General features: G+C 41.8%; 1 protein-coding gene across 1 annotated transcript in view; it reads right to left on the bottom strand.

The window, feature by feature from the left end:
- Positions 1–4,791: 4,791 nt before the first annotated feature.
- LOC147672505 (plakophilin-4-like) overlaps positions 4,792–18,216 on the bottom strand; it is a gene marked incomplete at its 3' end in the record, with an annotated part of 326,831 nt that continues 313,406 nt past the window's right edge. The window contains exons 11-13 of the mRNA XM_086947985.1: positions 5,565–5,760; positions 5,007–5,091; positions 4,792–4,909 (exon numbers count right to left, since the gene is read on the bottom strand). Coding sequence (XP_086804111.1) covers positions 4,792–4,909; positions 5,007–5,091; positions 5,565–5,760 — 399 coding nt within the window. The remainder of the gene's footprint in view (positions 4,910–5,006; positions 5,092–5,564; positions 5,761–18,216) is intronic.

Below are 18,216 nucleotides of genomic sequence, written 5' to 3'. Positions count from 1 at the left end.
CGTTTTAATGATTGCTATACAATTATTTGCTAGTTTGAGGAACGTTTAGAATAAAAATTGAAGAAAGTTGCTGTTGAATCCAAGTAGCAGAAACGTTCTGCAGGCACTGCCCCTCCGGTATGAGAGTCTAATCTCAAGAAAATATTGAAAAGCATTCAGGCCCAGAAGTCTCTGGCTTGTAACCTTTCTAAAGAGATGACATATTGCGGAAGACAAGTCTACGCACCACCGGAGCCGTTTGTGTCAGAAATGACGTGCCCACGGTAGGAAATGGAGCAAGGGAAATGGTAAGGTGCCTGAACTTTCAGGTTTGTACACAGGAACAGAGGATACCCATCAAAACTTGCAAAGGGTTGGCAAAAATCGCTTTATTACCTCAGTCTCCCATCTGGACAGTCTAAGGAAGGCAAATCATTCCCAACATGCACAGCAGAGGAATGATATTTAATTAAATGGAGAATTTCGTTCTACTAAGGCTTGGACGTCCTGCAGTGGCAGCTCCTCCGCTAAGGTGGAGGAGCGTCGCCCCACTGCAATTTCAGAAGTGCAAAAAATTAAAATAAAATCCTAATAACAGGACGTTATTATCATTTTATTTTTCTATGCCGGAGTCGGGGGCTGGGCTGTGAGGCGCCAGAGAAGGGAGGAGTGGTTTGCATTCCTCTAAGTGCACATAACTGTTTGGCCAGCCCCAACCGTCATGCGCACTTGGCATGTTCTCCATTGGGCTGTGTTGCAGTCTTGTGGAGAACATGCCCAGGCTCTCCGGCACTGCCTGAGCGTCCAAACAGTATGCTGAGACCAATCACGATGCTGCTCCTGCAGCGTTGTGATTGGCTGGGAGAGTCCGGAAGCCGGGGTGCTTCGGGTGCTTCCGGCCGCCCGAGAACAGAGGAGACGCACGGCGGTGGGAGAGGTGTGCGGCAGAGAAGGTAAGTTTATTTTATTTTTTAATCCATCCCCCCACAATCCTCATTTAAGGCAGCTGCCACTGCGTCCTTGATGTTAGCTGCTGATCGAATGTATTTGGAGTGCCATGTTTTGCCAAACTCAACTTGTTTTCTTTTCAACGTTTTAGCAACTGTTAAAAGAGGCATTTGCAATGCAATAGGTGTCACATTTGCGAGAGTTTAAGCTATTGGCATTGTAAATGACAATGCCTTTTAATTAACTGTTTTGATAATTAACACATTAATAAAAGGCATTGCTATTTACAATGCTAATAGCTCAAACTCTTGTAAATGTGAGACCTATTCCATTGTCCCGGGCTGCTTGGAAAGTGGAAGCGTGCATGGCGCGCTGAATGTTGCAGGAAAGCATGTTGTGCCTGCAGTAGGAGAAACTCATTAAAGAAAATAGTGCTTACAGACTAAATAAGACACCGTTTAACAACAGAAGTAAAAGGGATAGTCCTCATAGGAGGTTACAAATAAAGACAAGGCGGTACTAAGGAGGGAATAACAAGCCTATTAACAAATCAGAAGCCAGCATTTACGAAGGACAATGACACAAGTATGGGCGGAGAATTGGAGGGGCTTCAAGTCCATACTAAAATACAGCATGCCTCGCAGAGAAGCACATGCGTTGCCCAAGCTTGACCTAAAAATAAAAGAAATACATTTTTAAAAAGACCTACTGACCTTAACTTAGAGGGGCCATGCGTCTTGGATTTGCCAGACAAATTTAGCTCATATCCTGGTTTTTACAGAGGATCGATTGAAGAAGGTACATTTTTATGTGCTCAAGGGTATAACGATAGCAGCTCATATCTGAACGCAATTTAATTAACATACTTGAGGCTGGGTTTTTAAATTGGTTTTAATTTAGATTAAGTGTCTCGTCTGTCTTTCTATGTTGATGTGCACTGTCATTTATGTCAATTTGTGCTTCTTGCCTGGTGTAAAAGCGTAGTCCTCCTTCTGTTTGCTAAATGTCCCGGGTTTTGCTTTCAAAATTTGATCATTCTATCTTAACTACAATGAAAACTCAGACAGTCCCTCCTTTATTCTAACCCGGTCAACAGCCATTTTCTAAATAACACCTACCACTGTGTGTGTAATTAGGTTCAATCATGGGGCGGCTCCTACCTACCAAGAGTGGTGAGGTCATACACACGGCAACATTACATGAAATTGCTGAAATGCATACATTATCGGTTTAAAGTTGATACTTATCTTTAAAACAGTAATGTAATGCATGTCGGCGATTTAATGTACATTTAAAAAAGAAAATCACCTTACCTTGCTGCACGTCCTCTATCCAGTGTCCTTTTCTTCTACAGGAGAGCCCCAGCCACTCCTCTATCCAATCCTAGTGCTGCTCTCATGCTATAGACCAGCATGAAAAAAGTGCCAGGATTGGATAGAGTGGGCTCGTTCACCACTCCTAAGAGGACTGAGGCCTTCGCTTGCTCTCAACCCAGGAATCTAAGGTAGCTGGGTTGAAAATGTGTATGTCTGGCTGGCCGTCACAATACAGTTGGCCAAACAGACATGCACATTTTAAACTGACCCAGCCAGCCCACCACTCCTCCCTGCTGCTACCGCTCAGTAGCGGTCCCAACCCGTCATGACGCATGGCTTGGGACACGGGATATTGAAAAAGAAAAATTATAATAAATCAACGTTATTATCATTTTATATTTCAATTCTGGGGCCAAAGGGGCAATTTACCCAGTGGGGAGCCGCCCCTGGTTCAATCTCATAAGTGAGGTTTGACACATTCAACATTAATGTAGCAAAACAAAAAGCCAGGTCTCTGGAGGATTAACTGTTCATCCAGCTTTGGCGCAGTTCTTCAGCTTAGAGTACCCTTCATGTTATCTAATTCGAGCACCACTGAATGCTTTAGGTCTCCACTTCCCAGTAGATACCCTTAAGATTGATACCGTGCACTCTTATGTATTTCCCAAAGAGACATTTTGTTTCCTTAAGAATTCTCAAAAAAAGGGACCAAAATATATTTCATGAAACATGGGAATTGTATAAAACCCCCAACCCTCCTGGCAGGCAGAGGCCCACCGACCGGATTGAGAGATCCCACCTTCGTTGCATAAATCTCTTTGCCAAAAGTGTATAATTCAGTGTGGCCAATGCCCTCTTGACAAAGGAAAACTTTGAGCGGGCTACCATCTTAGTATGGCTCAGCGTTCAATTTTGTTTTTCAGTAGTAAATTCTCATTGGGGTCCATCCTGGCATTTGTTTCCCTATACTCAGCATCTATATTGATGACATTTTACGACGGTTTTGATACTGCTGTCTGAAGTCTGAGCCTGTTAATAGTGGTGTAAGCTCCCCGCTGTCTGACCCGGTTAGGTCTCTGTAACCTAAGAGGGAGCACTAATGGAAGTGTCTGTAATATGTGACCAACACTACTATCCACTGTGATAATATGAAATCTGCATACTTTTCATTTTCCCACCTAGCCTCTAGCCAGTACATTTTCCATTCAGAACATTAAGATGTATCTACATGAAGGGAAGAATGGTAAAATGTAAGGAAGTGGAAAGGAATATTGAAAACATGTGATACATATATTTTATAAAACAAAATGCTATGAGGAATTACACACCTGTAATATCTACAGCTTTTTTATCTAATCATTTAGAAATGCTGGGCCACATTTTTCTAACGTTTTCTTGGGGAGGATGACCCATCAAATCCCTACAAGCATAAGGGTTACTTGGTACACTATAAAATCACTGGAATAATTTAAAAGGGCCCCTACTAAACCTTTGGCTGGTTAGTCAATTTATGCAAAAAGTGTACTCTAAATGCACAATTTGGCCTTCATTTTCACAATTTTCTCAGTTGGAGAAACGGCACGAGAAGCCCACTGGTTTGCTTTTCCCATATCTACTAAAGCATGCTTTTTTTGGTCCTGCCACATTCATTTCAAAGTTGGTCAGCTACCATGGACCTTGAGCCTCACCAGAGTACCTTAATTAACATAAACCTGATTAATGCAGCCTGTTCTAACTTCCCACCCCCAAGCATGCATCAAACTCTGCCCCATCACTGTGCCCAAAGAAATGCAGAATGCCATGTAAGTGGCAAAACCATTTATGAAAGATTTTCACGGTTTCAAACATTCTAACAGCCAACAAATCGTGAATCTAGAAGTAATGACTGAATCCAGAAACTAATTTTGAAATCCATCGATGTGACGTTGGTACAAGATGAATTCTCGCCTCCACTGCTAACCAGAGTTAAAATAGGCACAGGAAAAAACAACTCAACGCCCGAAATGCTTTTCTTGGAATTGCGTTTAAAGGTCAAACTTAGCTTGAAACCCTGCCATAACACGAAAATAAACACTTCAGTCAAGTTGTACCGCTAAGAATTTCTGCACTTGGAGAAACAAGTCAATGCAACATTTTGAAACAAAAATAGTGCTTAATAAAACTACATAGGTAAAACAATACTTAAAACCACTTCTTCTATTTAGTTTTAAACACATATTTACTCCTCTGTCCACGTATGAACAACATACCGGTTTAAGCATTCAGACATCACAGTATTAAAAACAACCTGCGAAAAATACTACAAAATGAACTTTACTTTTCAAATGTAATTGGCAGCTCCATGAATGAGGAGTAGGGCTGGGCAGACAGTTCAAACTGACTTTTAATCAAGTTAGCTATATCGATTAACATAATATTCACTTCGTAATCAAGATGACAGGAAAAATATAAAATAAAAACGTTTTGCATTTATGATTCCGGAGCAGCATTTCATGAACAGGATTCATATTAATTCAGAGCAACACCTTGTTATTAAATGCTGGCTAACCTGAGTGAAGGATGGGTGACATTTGCTGATTGGTTGTAGACAAGGAAGGATGTGATTTGAATCTTTCTCGCTCTAATGTTGAAACCGGCGTGATAAAATGACTCTGATTCCAGCCATCCTAAGGAGGAAAGAAAATGGTTACAAGACATTTTGTACAATTGGCTTAATGTTATCATTATGCACCTGGATATCGTATAAAGTAGTTGTTTTTTTACCTTTTTGTAAATGCTACGAAGATCTCGATATTGCCATAATGTATTCAACACCTGGGCTGCAGCTTTGGCCACTTTGAGCGATGATCTTAGCAATTAAAAACATGAAATACAACGGTTAATTAAATAGTTTCTTAAGAAACGTAGCGTGAGTTCTTTCAGATACTGTATATAGTCTTACATGCAATGCCGCTAGAGACAATACATGTGCAAAAAAGGTAGGTATTAGGATGGCTACTTAGCTAGTGTCCAGGATTTGAAGGTACTTTGTGAGTGCGACAGAGGGCAAAGTGTGACGGGTATGGGTGGTGGTTCCAGAGAAAGGACACCACGGATTAAATCTTATCAGGAATAAAATACAACAAATAGTTTAACAAAGGACAGTGTATTAGATGACAGGTCATTTGTCTTTTCCTGAAAACTTGAAGATTTAATGATTTTCGAAGGTGAGAAATTAATCCAAAGTGAATTTTTTATTAATAAATGCCTGCAATGAACCCATGCTTTAACAAGAACTAGACTTGAGATAAACATTCAAGTTGTCCATTACTGCATACTTGCCTGTCTCCCTTCCCTTTTGTGATATTGACCAGCTTTTCTATTCCTCCGGAGTCTGCAAGGGCTTTGGCATTTTCCATGTTTTTACTCGTGACCTCGTGCAGAGCACAGCAAATTGCAGCGACGGTGTCATCAGACAATATACTCGTGCCATTTCCTCCCGGAAGACGATTCACCAAGTCTCGCATTGCATATTTACCTGTAATTTAGTGAATTACAATAAGGTTACAATAAGCTGGTGGTACCGACGAGAGAATTCGAAGTGCGTCAACAACAGAAAAGAAATCTAAAAAAAAAACGAATACCATTTAATATGCATTAATGTGATCAGAGAGAGAGAGCAGGTATAGTAAAAGATTAAAATAGAAAAGAAGGAGAGGAGGGCAAAGGACACAGCATAGACGTGTATAGGAGAGGCCTGGAACAAGGAGTAAGGAAAAGAGGGAGAGAATGGGGAGAAAGAGGAAAAAGCACAGAGTTGGGTGTGTGTCTGTGCAAGTGCACACACAGTGGGAACTAAACTGTCAGTGTAATTAAACCGCATTGTTTATAGTTGTACAGCTGCATAATACATGGTGTTTTTAAATGTTAGCGCTTTACCATATTTCTGCATTTGTTGTAGGGCTACAAGAGTAATCTTCGTCCCAACAGGCGACAGTAATTACCAAGCGAGCTTTACCCAGGAGCAAGGAAACGTGGCCACTTTTTAGTATATAAAATGCGGTCCATGAATATGATTAATGCAACCTGTTGGTTGCAACCAATTTTAGGGCTGCCGATCAAAGGAAAAGTCCAATGTTTTTGTTGAATCAAATCGGTAATGTGGTCAAGAGAGTGGTGTACCGTTTCACAGATAGAATTATGACAGTTATCATTTGCCCAAGGTAAATATTTTTCTCATTATTGGAAATGAAAGTATGCTGTTAGCCCTACTTTCGAAAAAACTTCAAAACCTCAATTTAAAAATTCTCAAGAACTCTAAAACCAAGAAAAAGCAAGTGTAAAAAAATAAAATCAAAATGTCACTGCTGCCAATTTATATATCATTCTTAATCTATCAATTTAAGATTCGGAAGGAGTTGTTTTACTAACCACTATATTGAAAGCATGTAGCTTATTATAAGAATATGGAATACTCATTTCTTATCATGCTGAGCAGCCAGTAGGAATCATGACCATTTCCTAAAAGAATCCTCTAACTTAAGTGATTGGTAAACTCTCTTAATCAGCAGAGTATTATCGGAAGAGTAAAGACTGGGTCACACTTCAGTCAGAAAATAAAACACTACCCCCCAGATTCATCAAAGTCCTGTTTTGCGAGTCCTTAATAGCGAATTTTAAGGATTCGCAATTAAAGACTCGCAAAACGGGATGCATGTAGAAATCGCAATAATTTTAGCGATTTCTACAGCTTCCTTATTTGCGATTCGCTAATTGCTAATCGCAAATAAGGAATGGCTTTCCCATTCATTTCTATGGGCCTGCCCATAGGAATAAATGGGGAGTCATTCCTTATTTGCGATTAGCAATTAGCGAATCGCAAATAAAGAAGCAATTCCAAGGGTGCCAGGGTGTCCAAAGGACACCCTGTTGCACCCCTGAAATGGTAATGTCCACTGGTGTTGCGCACACTCATGTCCCAAGGACATGTGTGTGTGTAACATACAACTTAGAAAAATGCACTAAAGTGCATTTTTCTAAGTTTTTGCTATTTACCACGTAGTTAGACTTCGCTGTAAATAGCGGCCCCAGATTGTGATTTCACAATTTTAAAATGGTTCATGAATTGCATTTAAGGAATCTCAAATTGAGATTCCTTAAATGCAATTAATCGCAATTTAGCGATTTCTACATTTGCGATTTGCGATGATGCATCCCAAATGCAAAAATAGCGCTCGCAAAGGGTCAGATTCTCAGAATCTGGCCCTTTGCGAGCCGATTCTGGTTTGATGAATCTGGCTGTACATCACTGTAAGTAGCATGGGATTATTAGGAGAGTTTGGGAAATTTGATGAACCAACTGACATAGGAAACTGAATGCTGGGAATACATAGTTTTTAATTTTTTCGGCAAAGGCGATGCTAGAAAGATGACACAAAAAAATGTCCACGCGAACTTCCTGACGAAATTAAGGGGTTACATTATATTTCATACGCGCTAAACCCAAAGTGGCAAGATATACATTGTTCTGTGGTCAAGACAAGGTAACGCAGGATGATTAATTCAACAGTGTAACTGACACAATTGTTAGTAGGAAAACAGAGAAGTAAGCTACATTAGAGACAACTGAAGTGAGTTAGTAGCATTAGAAAGGGAGGGAAGGGAAAAAGTAAGGCTGGAATTAAGCGGGACCAGCTGTTCATAGATGAATGCATGCAGAGTTGGAATCCAGGTTGACCCTATAGTAAAAATACCCAGAATGAACGGCATGATGAGCAAAAATTAAATTGCAAGAACAATAGTAACTACAGAGGTATTAATAAAAAGTGTACGTACGTTAGTAGCAAGATTAGGCAAAAAGATTGGCAAATACACTTTTTGGGGTTGAAAGTTAATGGCTTGCAACAACCAAGATGGCTGCAACTTTGCTAAGATCCAATCAGGACAGTGAAAAAAAATGTGCCGGACTCCTCTCATAAAACGTAAGCTATAAAATAGGGTTGGTATATGCAGCGGATTGGACCAGTCAGCAGGTGCTGGTTTCTTGATGAATTTTCAGGACAGAACAACCTGCCTCGGGGGCGTGGCTTAGCGCCCGATGCGGATGGAGGTCCCGAGGTAGAGCTCCGTCTAGACCGGAGTTTTGTGGCGGTCCTACCCTTCCCAGAAGGAAATGGTGCACATCGAATGACGTCGGAACGCCCCGTCTCCCCACTAACCTGTCTACCGCTTCCAGGCTCCCTCAGCCTCGCACAGCAGCTCCCGTTTTCCTTCGGTCGCGGCTTTCCTTCAGCCGCGGCCGCCATTTTGTCATTTCAGACGGCGCTCGTCTGAGGAACGAGTCTGCGACGGTGACAGCCTCCTGACATCAGCGCTTCACCGAAAATGCCGCATTTCAACGGGAAATAAGGACAAACCACCAGAACCCTCACAGGTGACTTTATTCTTTTTTCTTGGAACCGTTTTTTCGTCTATTTTTTCTCGGAGTCTTGCCTTCTCACTAGCATTGGCTTGGCAGCCATTTTAGGCTCCCTGCTCCCTCAGCTGTGAGTCGCCTCTATAGCAACTTGACTTTCCTCAGTTTTACAGCCATAACTCATTGACTCCTTCGAATATCTGTTGCATTTGGCGCTTGCTCCTCCTACTATTGACTGTTGTGTATCCCTAACGATTGCAGTGCTCACCAGCCCGCACTTTATTGCTGAAACTTTATCTTAAGTGTTCTCATGGCGGAGGGCCCTGGTAAAAACCCTAAACGGAATTTCATCAAAAATTCAAAGCTTTTCACTGCATTAGCTAATTTGGACGCTTCTGGAGAGTCCTCCACTGGTGAACCATCTCTTACCATGGATGCACCCCCGCAACCAGGGTCGAAAAATACCATCAAGAGACTGAAACAAAATCCGCCCACTCCCCCAAAGCCTACATCAGCTATTTCTATAGAATTACTCCTCGAGGAAATAGGGGGCATTGCGCCCATTCATGGAGGAGACAAATTCCAAATTGCAAACCTTGACTGACAATTGGTCCCTAATGGATACTAGGGTCTCCAAGGTGGAAAAATCTGTCTCATCCTTCCAGGAAGCTACTACCAAAGTTGTCCACATGGAAACGCAAGTCTCGTCACTCCAGAAGCAGGTGGAGGACCTTGAAAACAGAAATAGGCGCAATAACCTACGCCTCTACGGCCTGAAGGAAGGTTGCGAGGGGAACGACGCCATTGCCTTCTTTAAATCCTTCCTGCCCAAACTTCTTCACCTTCCTGAAGGCACTTCTCTTAACATTCAACGAGCACATAGGCTAGGTCGAGCGCCCTCCACCATCTCTCCTACGACAAAGCCTAGAGGTGTAATTATGTATTTTCTTGAATACACAGATTTGCTGAAGGTTCTATTAGCGGCTAAAGCTATACCTCACATCAAATGGTCGGACTCCACTTTATTCTTCGCCCAAGATTATGCCAAGGCTACTGCTTCACGCCGCAAAGCATTTCTCGACATGAGACCAGAACTGCGTTCCATTGGAGCCAGATATGGACTTTTCCATCCTTGCTTATTCAAAGTCACACATAACAACAAGACTATGACTTTTGAGGATCCTCTCCGACTTCGAAGTTTTCTGAATTCCTGTGGTACAGCTGACATGGAGTTTTCTGGCCCTTCCTCTTCATTTCCACCTTGACTCTCGTTGTTGATATTTTTGAAATACCTTACAACTTATGGTTCCTAGTTCTTAATATATTATGATGTTCTTTTTTTTCCCACAGGTTCCTAAGCTATCGCATACCTTTCCTGTTCATTGCCTGTGTTGGTTCGTTCCCGTTACTCAAATGTTTAATCTTGTCTTTTCCTTGATCCCTTTTCCTTATGCACCTGGAAATACGTTGTTCACCTGGTTCTAATATTATTGTTTTCCTTTTGCAGAACACCTCCCTATGTTCCGTCACGTCTCTCCGGTTGGACGTCTTGTGGCCCCGTCTACCTACCTACCGTCGGTTGGTCTTCCCCCCCTCCTCTCATCTCCGTTTTTCCCCTTGTGTTCAGTCCTCTGAACGTATCCACTTCCCAAGATCCCTTGTAAGTATCGACCTATTTTTTCTCCCTCTTCCATTGTTGACATGCTTCCTATTGTTTTATATGTTCTTGTCTTGATTTTTACATGGCTACTGTTTCATCCTTTAACATCGCTCTCTTACAAACCACTCTTCTTCTTCTTTTTGATCCTAATATTCCACTCTCTTATTGTTATTCTACATCTCCTCCCTTTTTCTAGTTTTATTTTACAGCCCTATGCTACACCCTCTTTACTCTTGTGTAACATTCTATGGTTCTTTCCAAATTATCTTCTTTTTCCAAAATGTATGGCCTACTTCTCTTCTTGCCTTATATTCTTTTCTGCTCAGCTGACTTTTATCCTCTCATCACGATTTTCTTTTCATTTCCTAGCGCCCCTCTTCTCCACTGTCCTCTTTCACTCTCTTCTATCTGTCCTTCTCTTTTTCAGGCTTTCTTTTTCTTTTTTCTCATACTCCTCCTCTCTCGATGTATCTGAGGCTTTTTTCCATTTCGTATTTGCACTCCCTCTCTCTAATTATTCTTAATGTCAGTACGCATTGTTTCTTGGAACGTTAAAGGTTTAAACTCACCTATCAAGAGACAAAAGATCCTTTCCCATTTAGCTAAACTGAATGTAGATATAGCCTTTCTTCAAGAAACCCATTTATCTGATACTGACGCTGCTAAGCTTCAAAGAGGTTGGGTGGGAAAGGTTTTTTCAGCTCCCGGGGATGGCAAAAGAAATGGTGTTGTTTTGCTAGTTCGAAAGTCCTTTTCTCACTCTGTATTGCATTCTGAATCTGATCCCGATGGCAGATGGTTACATGTCAAACTTTCCTCTAAGGGTGTCCCTTTATCCTTGCTTAATGTTTATGCCCCCACAGGTGGAAACCCTACTTTTTGGAATGCGTTTGCCTCTCGCATTACTCAATGCATTGAAGACAACTTTATTCTAGCAGGTGATTGCAACCTGCCGTTGGATCCCTTCTTAGACAGAAACTCCAAAGTTTTTTTTGTCCCTAATAAATCCCATAAGCTCTTCACACATGTCATTTCTCAGCACAAACTAATAGACGCCTGGCGACTCTGCAACCCAACCAGCAAAGAATTTACATTCTATTCCCCTGTTCACCAATCCCAGTCACGTATTGATTATATTTTTCTCTCTCACCATCTATCCCAATCCCTCACCCAAGCTGACATAGGCCCCATTGTGTTTTCGGATCATGCCCCGGTTCTGATTAACATGGACATCTTACCCAAATCCACTGGTCCCAAACGGTGGCGTTTCAATAATACCCTCCTTCTTGACCCCAAATTTACGGCCTCCTTTATTGAGTTCACCACCGAATTTTTTGCTATAAATGACACCCCTACCTTAGCTACCCACACTATATGGGACGCTTATAAAGCTGCAGCTAGAGACTTTATCCTCAGACATGCTGCTACAAAGCGTAGCCTTGCCCGTAAACGTACCAGTGATCTTTTATCTCAGATCAAAGCTCTGGAACATGCCTTTTATACCTCTCACACCCAGGAAAGTTTGACAGCTCTTGTTAATGCGAAAATGAACTATAACAAACAGTCTACTGATGATGCATCATTGTACTTACTGAAATCCAGCTCGAAATTTTATGGTGGGAAGAATAAGGCGGGGAAAGTTCTCGCTAACTATTTGAAGGTTAAACAAAATAAGCTGAATATTGAATCTGTTTTTGATGCTAATTTAGTTCTGCAACACAAAGATGCGGATATTTTAGAGGAATTTTCCCGTTTTTACTCCACACTTTACTCTTCTGGCACGCAACCTTCTGAGCACTCTCTTTCCACTTTCTTCACAAGCATTCAACCTCCCTCTAACTTTCCCGTTGACCTCACCTCCCTTGAAACTCCCCTCACCGTTCGTGAATTACACATAGCGCTTCAATCTCTTAAGAAAGACAAAGCCCCAGGTCCTGATGGTTTCACTGTCGAATTTTATCAACATTTTGCTACCCTTCTGCTACCCAAATTATTTCACCTTTTGGAGTCTTTTAAAACTAACGGAGCCTCTTCAGGCACTTTTTCTGACGCTTATATTTGTATTATACCAAAAGAGGGGAAAGACACTCAACACTGTAAGAATTACAGACCGATATCATTGGTTAACATTGACTACAAGATATATGCCAAATCTTTAGCCATCAGATTAGACTCCTTTCTCCCAGAACTCCTAGGCCCTGAGCAATCTGGATTTGTTAAAGGACGCTTCATATCAGACAACACTAGACTCCTTTTTAATGTATTATCTAAATCATCACGCTTCAGTAATTCCCTAGCCGCAATTGCTCTTGACGCCGAGAAGGCGTTTGATAGAGTAGAGTGGTCATTCCTATTCTCCGCATTAAAATGGTTTGGGTTTGGCCCTAATTTTATTTCCCTCATCTCCTTTCTTTACGCAAACCCTAGAGCAGCGGTCTGTGCTAATGGTTTAATCTCCTCCTTTTTCAAACTTGGCAGAGGAGTACGACAGGGCTGTCCCCTATCCCCCTTTCTTTTCAACCTTGCTCTTGAACCTTTCCTATCTAAATTACGTCAAAATCCAAACATTCACGGCTTCCCTCTATCCCACTCGCAAATCAAGTTAGCTGCCTATGCTGATGACATTTTACTTTTCATTTCAAACCCATCGGTTTCCATCCCAGCTTTTCTTGCTGAAGTTAATGTATATTCTCACCTTTCCGGTTATAAATTGAACAACGACAAATGCGAAATTCTACCCCTCACCAAATTCACCTTTAAACCTGATTTTGCGGCTTCTAACTTCAAATGGAGCCCATCCCATATAAAATACCTCGGTTTACATATTGCCCCTTCTGTCTCGGATACTATCTCCTTATGTCTTACTAAATGCACTCAGAAGTTATCCGACCTCACTTCCAGGTGGCATCCCTTATACCTTTCCTGGTGGGGCCGACTTGACACTATTAAGATGATGCTCTCCCCAATTGTCCTTTACACCATTTCGAACATTCCCGTTTCCATTCCTGCCAAATTTTTTGCCAAAATCAACACCACCTTATCTTCCTTTTTATGGTCTGGGAAAAAACTGCGCATGTCCTTATCAAGATTGCGCCTCCCCAAAGTGGAAGGCGGGGTAAATTTTCCAAATTTTCCTGCTTATCATAAAGCCTTCCTTCTAAAACAGGCCGCTATCTGGCTTAAAGATCCTATCGAACCCCTTCCCCTTTGGGCTAACCTTGAGCACCTTTCTCTTTCTCCCTTCTCCTTTGCCGAATATCTCTCCTTTTCTCGCAAACCCCAATTTGTATCCACTCCAATCCACAAATACACCGCGAAACTGCTTCTAGCCATCACCCCACCTCCTCCCTCTTCTATCGCTGACCTTCTCACCTCTACGATTTGGTATAATAGCAGTATTCTTATCAAATTCAAGCCCTTCTACTGGAAATCCTGGAGGCAACGTGGTTTAATATGGGTTTCCCAACTTTTTACTGGTTCTGTCTTCACTCCGTTCCCTATTCTAAGCCGAACTTTCTCTCTCCCATCCTCTTTTGCCCACAAATATATATTACTCAAGACTGCGGTCATGTCCGCATACGATTCCCTTTCTCATTCTCCTCCAATTACGAATTCTACTTCACTGGCTTCCTCTTTACACTCTCAATTGCGCTCAAACCCCTCAGCGTCTTCCATTTATCATTCCTTCCACAACCCTCCATTACCCCGGCCCAAAACTACGGTGGAGGCGCAATGGGAATCTGAACTCGAAGTCTCTTGGCCTACCACTTTATGGGATAAAATTTGGATTAAGCTTCGCAAGTCTTCCAGAGCTGCTTCTCTTACACAAACACTTTTCTTTCTTTACAATCGACTCCTTTACACGCCTTCTCTTCTTCACAAAAGGTTCCCTACAACTCCAGACCTTTGTTGGTCTTGCTCCGCCCCCAATGCCACGCTTTTTCACATGCTTTTCCTCTGCCCTCACACGAAAGCATTCTGGATCAGAGTATGGGATCAAATCAATTCTATCTTTCACACCTCTATCCCTTTCTCTATCACTGACATATTCCTCGGTTCACTGTCCTCTTCCTGGACTGAAGTTGAAATGAATGTTCATATTATTGATTTGCTATTAGCTGTTGCGTTTCAACAGATTACTGTTAACTGGAAGAATTCTGAGGGTATTACGTTTAAAGCTTGGTGGTTCAATGTATGTTTTAATCATAGATTAGATACTGCATTTATTTATCCCATCACCCTGGCCCCGAAAAGACATGCGTTGTGGCTTCCTGTTACCCTTTACTTGGATGTTTGCGCCAAACGCTCATCTCACCTTCCCCCATCGCAGCAAGAGGTCTCGAAACCTCCATGAATTGCCTTTTGTTCCCTCTTTTTCTTTAATACTTAGCTTCCCGCTTGTATTTGCACTGTCTCCTGAAATACAAAGCCTCATCGAGTGTACAACTTTCATCCCAAGCCTCATTTACTATTTTTTGATTACCCTTTTCCTCTTTTTCCCCTCCACTTTTTATTTTGATGTAACTTAATAATGTTATCCTAGCTTATTATTCCTATCGCTAATGTTGTATTGCATATTACTTTTTGTAATGACCATTCTGTTTACCCTAATAAAAATTATTTGAACTTAAAAAGAACAACCTGCCTCTGTTGCCACATCTTCCTGCCTCTACGGGAATTGTAAAGCGATATCAGACAGCAGCCGATCCCAATTTGAGGAGACCGAAAAAGTTATCCTTGTTCTTCGGAGAGGAGAAGTTGATTTGGAGTGACACTCTCAGGTAAAGGTAACGCTGCTTAATAATTGCCACTTCCATACCATCTGGGTAGCAATGTTTTAGCCACACGTAGGATAGTTGTTCTAACACAGGCACCAGGGTTCACCTTCTACACAGGACACTGCCTTCAGAGCCACCACAAAGGAGGCAGCTGGGGGCCTGAGGTGTTTGTGGGCAGAGCAGAGTCATTGTACCGTAGGGCTGTTGGGCAACTAAGATTGCGCCTGGGGAGGTTTGACTTAAGAGTACACTGCTGTCATGAGCAAACTTATCTAGCCATTGTGGAATCAGGCGTCTGCCACAGAAGGAAAGACCGAAAAATAAGAATTCTGGCCGGAACAGGAAAAGTAGCGCTGTGGACCATGTCACAGGCTCTCACCTGGAGCTGTGCGAGCGATCTTGGAACCGCACTATGAGCTGGCCCAGAAATACATTTCAATCAATTACTACAATTTAATTTTGAAAATAGTTTTTTGAAACATACATACAGGGCATTAACTGGATTAATCATAAATATTCCCATATAAAATAAATTATATTTAGGATTATGTTAACAGCAGTATGTTATAATCCCATACAACTCGTAAAAAAATCTCATCATTTAATTTTATAATTTTTCCCTAAGACACCCTATCAAATTCTTTTTCATATCCTTCCTAGCCAGACAGCCAGGTTTTCGCGAATTGCACAATTAATATGAAATAGGCTGAGAAGTGTAATGCCCGCAAATCCAGGTTTGGGAGCTGAATAAAAATGTTTAAAAAAAACAACAAAAAAACGGTCTTCATAAACATTTGCTTCTCCCTTTTATTTTCATTTGAAACAGGCTGGCCACTGTCTTTGTGTTATGAGTGTTTAGGTGTGTTGTAAAACCAAGCAGTGTCTCTTTCTACTGCCTGCCTGATCCAGTTTGTTAGGAGGTGGCGGCGACATTGCCTACCACACACCTCCTGGAGAGGATTCTCTAAGGTAGTGGGGTGAGCGAGGAAGTCAGGCCTGTTTCAGTAGTTTACCGAGGAGTTTCTAACAGATTCTGAAGAGCACGAACCTGGCACGCTCTGCTATATTTTGGGGTTTTATTTTTATTTGTGGAAACTTGTAGGCAATAGAACATTGCTTTGAGGAGTGCAAGAAAACCAAGCCTGGCTCTGTGTTCTTAGAGATTTTCCAAAGACGACCTCTCCAGTATTTTGCTTTTGTTTCAGAACCGTGAACACATGTGGGCAATACAACATATTTAATGGTCAGCGGCTATAGTACATAAAAAGTATGAAAACTGTGTTCCTGGATGGAATAGGGCAGAGTCAGTAAAGGTGGGAGCAGGGTCAAAGTCGTGGGGGAAAAAACAAAGTATTCTCTAACTATTTTGTTGGTCTTTCACCATCATGTAATTGGATAAAAAATAACGTGCCCACCTTAAATTCAATATAAACGCAAGTTAAACTAATCCGTGGGAACTCCACTCTTTTTTGGTTATGAGATTTCAATTAGTTAATGCAATCTCGGATGACGGCTGTGTGTCTAATCAGAGAGTCACAAAAGGGACCTTGGTTGGCGTGGTGGGAAATAAATGTTTGTGCATTTATAGTGCTCTCGATGTCCAAGCCTGTGTCAGAACACACAGTGAATATGCAAGTCATTATTTTAAAATTGTATTACACACCGTTTAAGTGTCACAAAATGTGAAATACGATTTAGGGTGTGATTCATGTGTTCATAAGGTTGCATAACATCTCCCCAGTCCTTCATTAGAGAAGTGTGGCTCAATGATTAGAGCGGCAGACCCTGATGCAGAGGTCTAGCCCGGGACCAGGGTTCAATTCCCCGCCTCGGTGGGTCTTGGGCTCAAAATTCCAAGGACCTGATCATTCTCTCCTCGGTGCCTATTCCAATCATGGAGTCCCACTCTGCAACTCTGGGCAATAGCTTGCTTAATCTCCACAACGGCCCCCACAACGCTAAGGATGCCTGGCCTTCACACTGGGGGTGCCCAGGAGTGGACGCCTTACAGGGAAAGCCAGGATGGGTTCCACAGCGGTATTCGTACAAGCACCTTGAGACCCTTGCGGGTGAGTAGTGCGCTATACAAGTATCAATTTTTTTATTTACATTACTTGGAAGATGTAACCACGATCTGTCACATCTGCCCAGTACACCATCCTCTTTTTTTAATCAAATATGAACATCTGCTGCAGCTCCTAGGCAGTCCACCATTAATCACAACATGAAAGATTGCACAAACTACAGTTTATCACTAAAATAAAGTGCCGCAAATAAACCACAAAAGGATGAAACAAAGAAGTTCATTTTTTGTGCCGCAAAATTTCCTGATCTATGCCGCAATATCCTGTGCGGACTGCTTAGTACTCAAACAACCAGCGCCCTTCCATACATGCAGCAGTAATGCACTAAATAAACAGTGACTTTAACCACCTATATTTCAAGTGTTTATAGCGGGGGCAGATCAACAAAAATGTATCCGATCCGAGACTCTTAACATAAGAGAAGCAAAATGGAAAGTTATCAGATGCCCATTTACCCCAAGGTGCTAATTACAGCAAGGTGCCCAATCTACATTTCAAAGGGAAACGGCATTTGATGGTGTCAACCATCTCATCTAAAAAATCTTTCATTGCTTATGAACTGTATCCGTGTACATTTAATTAGGGCTCAGACTAGAAAAAAATAAAGATCTAGCCACCTCAAAATGTATTTATATTAAATTACTAATTCTTATAAAGGGGTTCCATACCCATGAATATCAGAACACTGTACATACAATCTGGTGAAGTTCAAGCCTTCAACAATGCAAAGAACATAGGTGTGGGAAAGTCAACTGATTATGCAGGAGGGAGCTGTTAAAAAGATGTAGGACACAAAAGGGGTCAGGAACAGTGACGGCTCCTCCACTATGGCAGAGGAGCGCCACCCCACTGCTTTTAAGCAGTGCAAAGTAAGGTAAACATAAAATGATAACCAAGTTATTATAACTGTATGTTTCTGTCAGTACGGTTTCCGTGCTGCTTTGCAGGGGGTATGGTGGGAGGGGCTGCTCTGCTCTCAGAGCAGGGGAGGAGTGGTTTGCCCACTTCACTCTTAAGTGCACACTTTCCCTGTTCTCCATGGAGGCTGCATGGCAGC

Source organism: Lissotriton vulgaris, unplaced genomic scaffold (genome assembly GCF_964263255.1).
Source record: "Lissotriton vulgaris unplaced genomic scaffold, aLisVul1.2 SCAFFOLD_2522, whole genome shotgun sequence".
Taxonomy (NCBI): domain Eukaryota; kingdom Metazoa; phylum Chordata; class Amphibia; order Caudata; family Salamandridae; genus Lissotriton; species Lissotriton vulgaris.
Note: the sequence above shows the minus strand (reverse complement) of the source record. Positions and strands in the feature narration are given on the sequence as shown.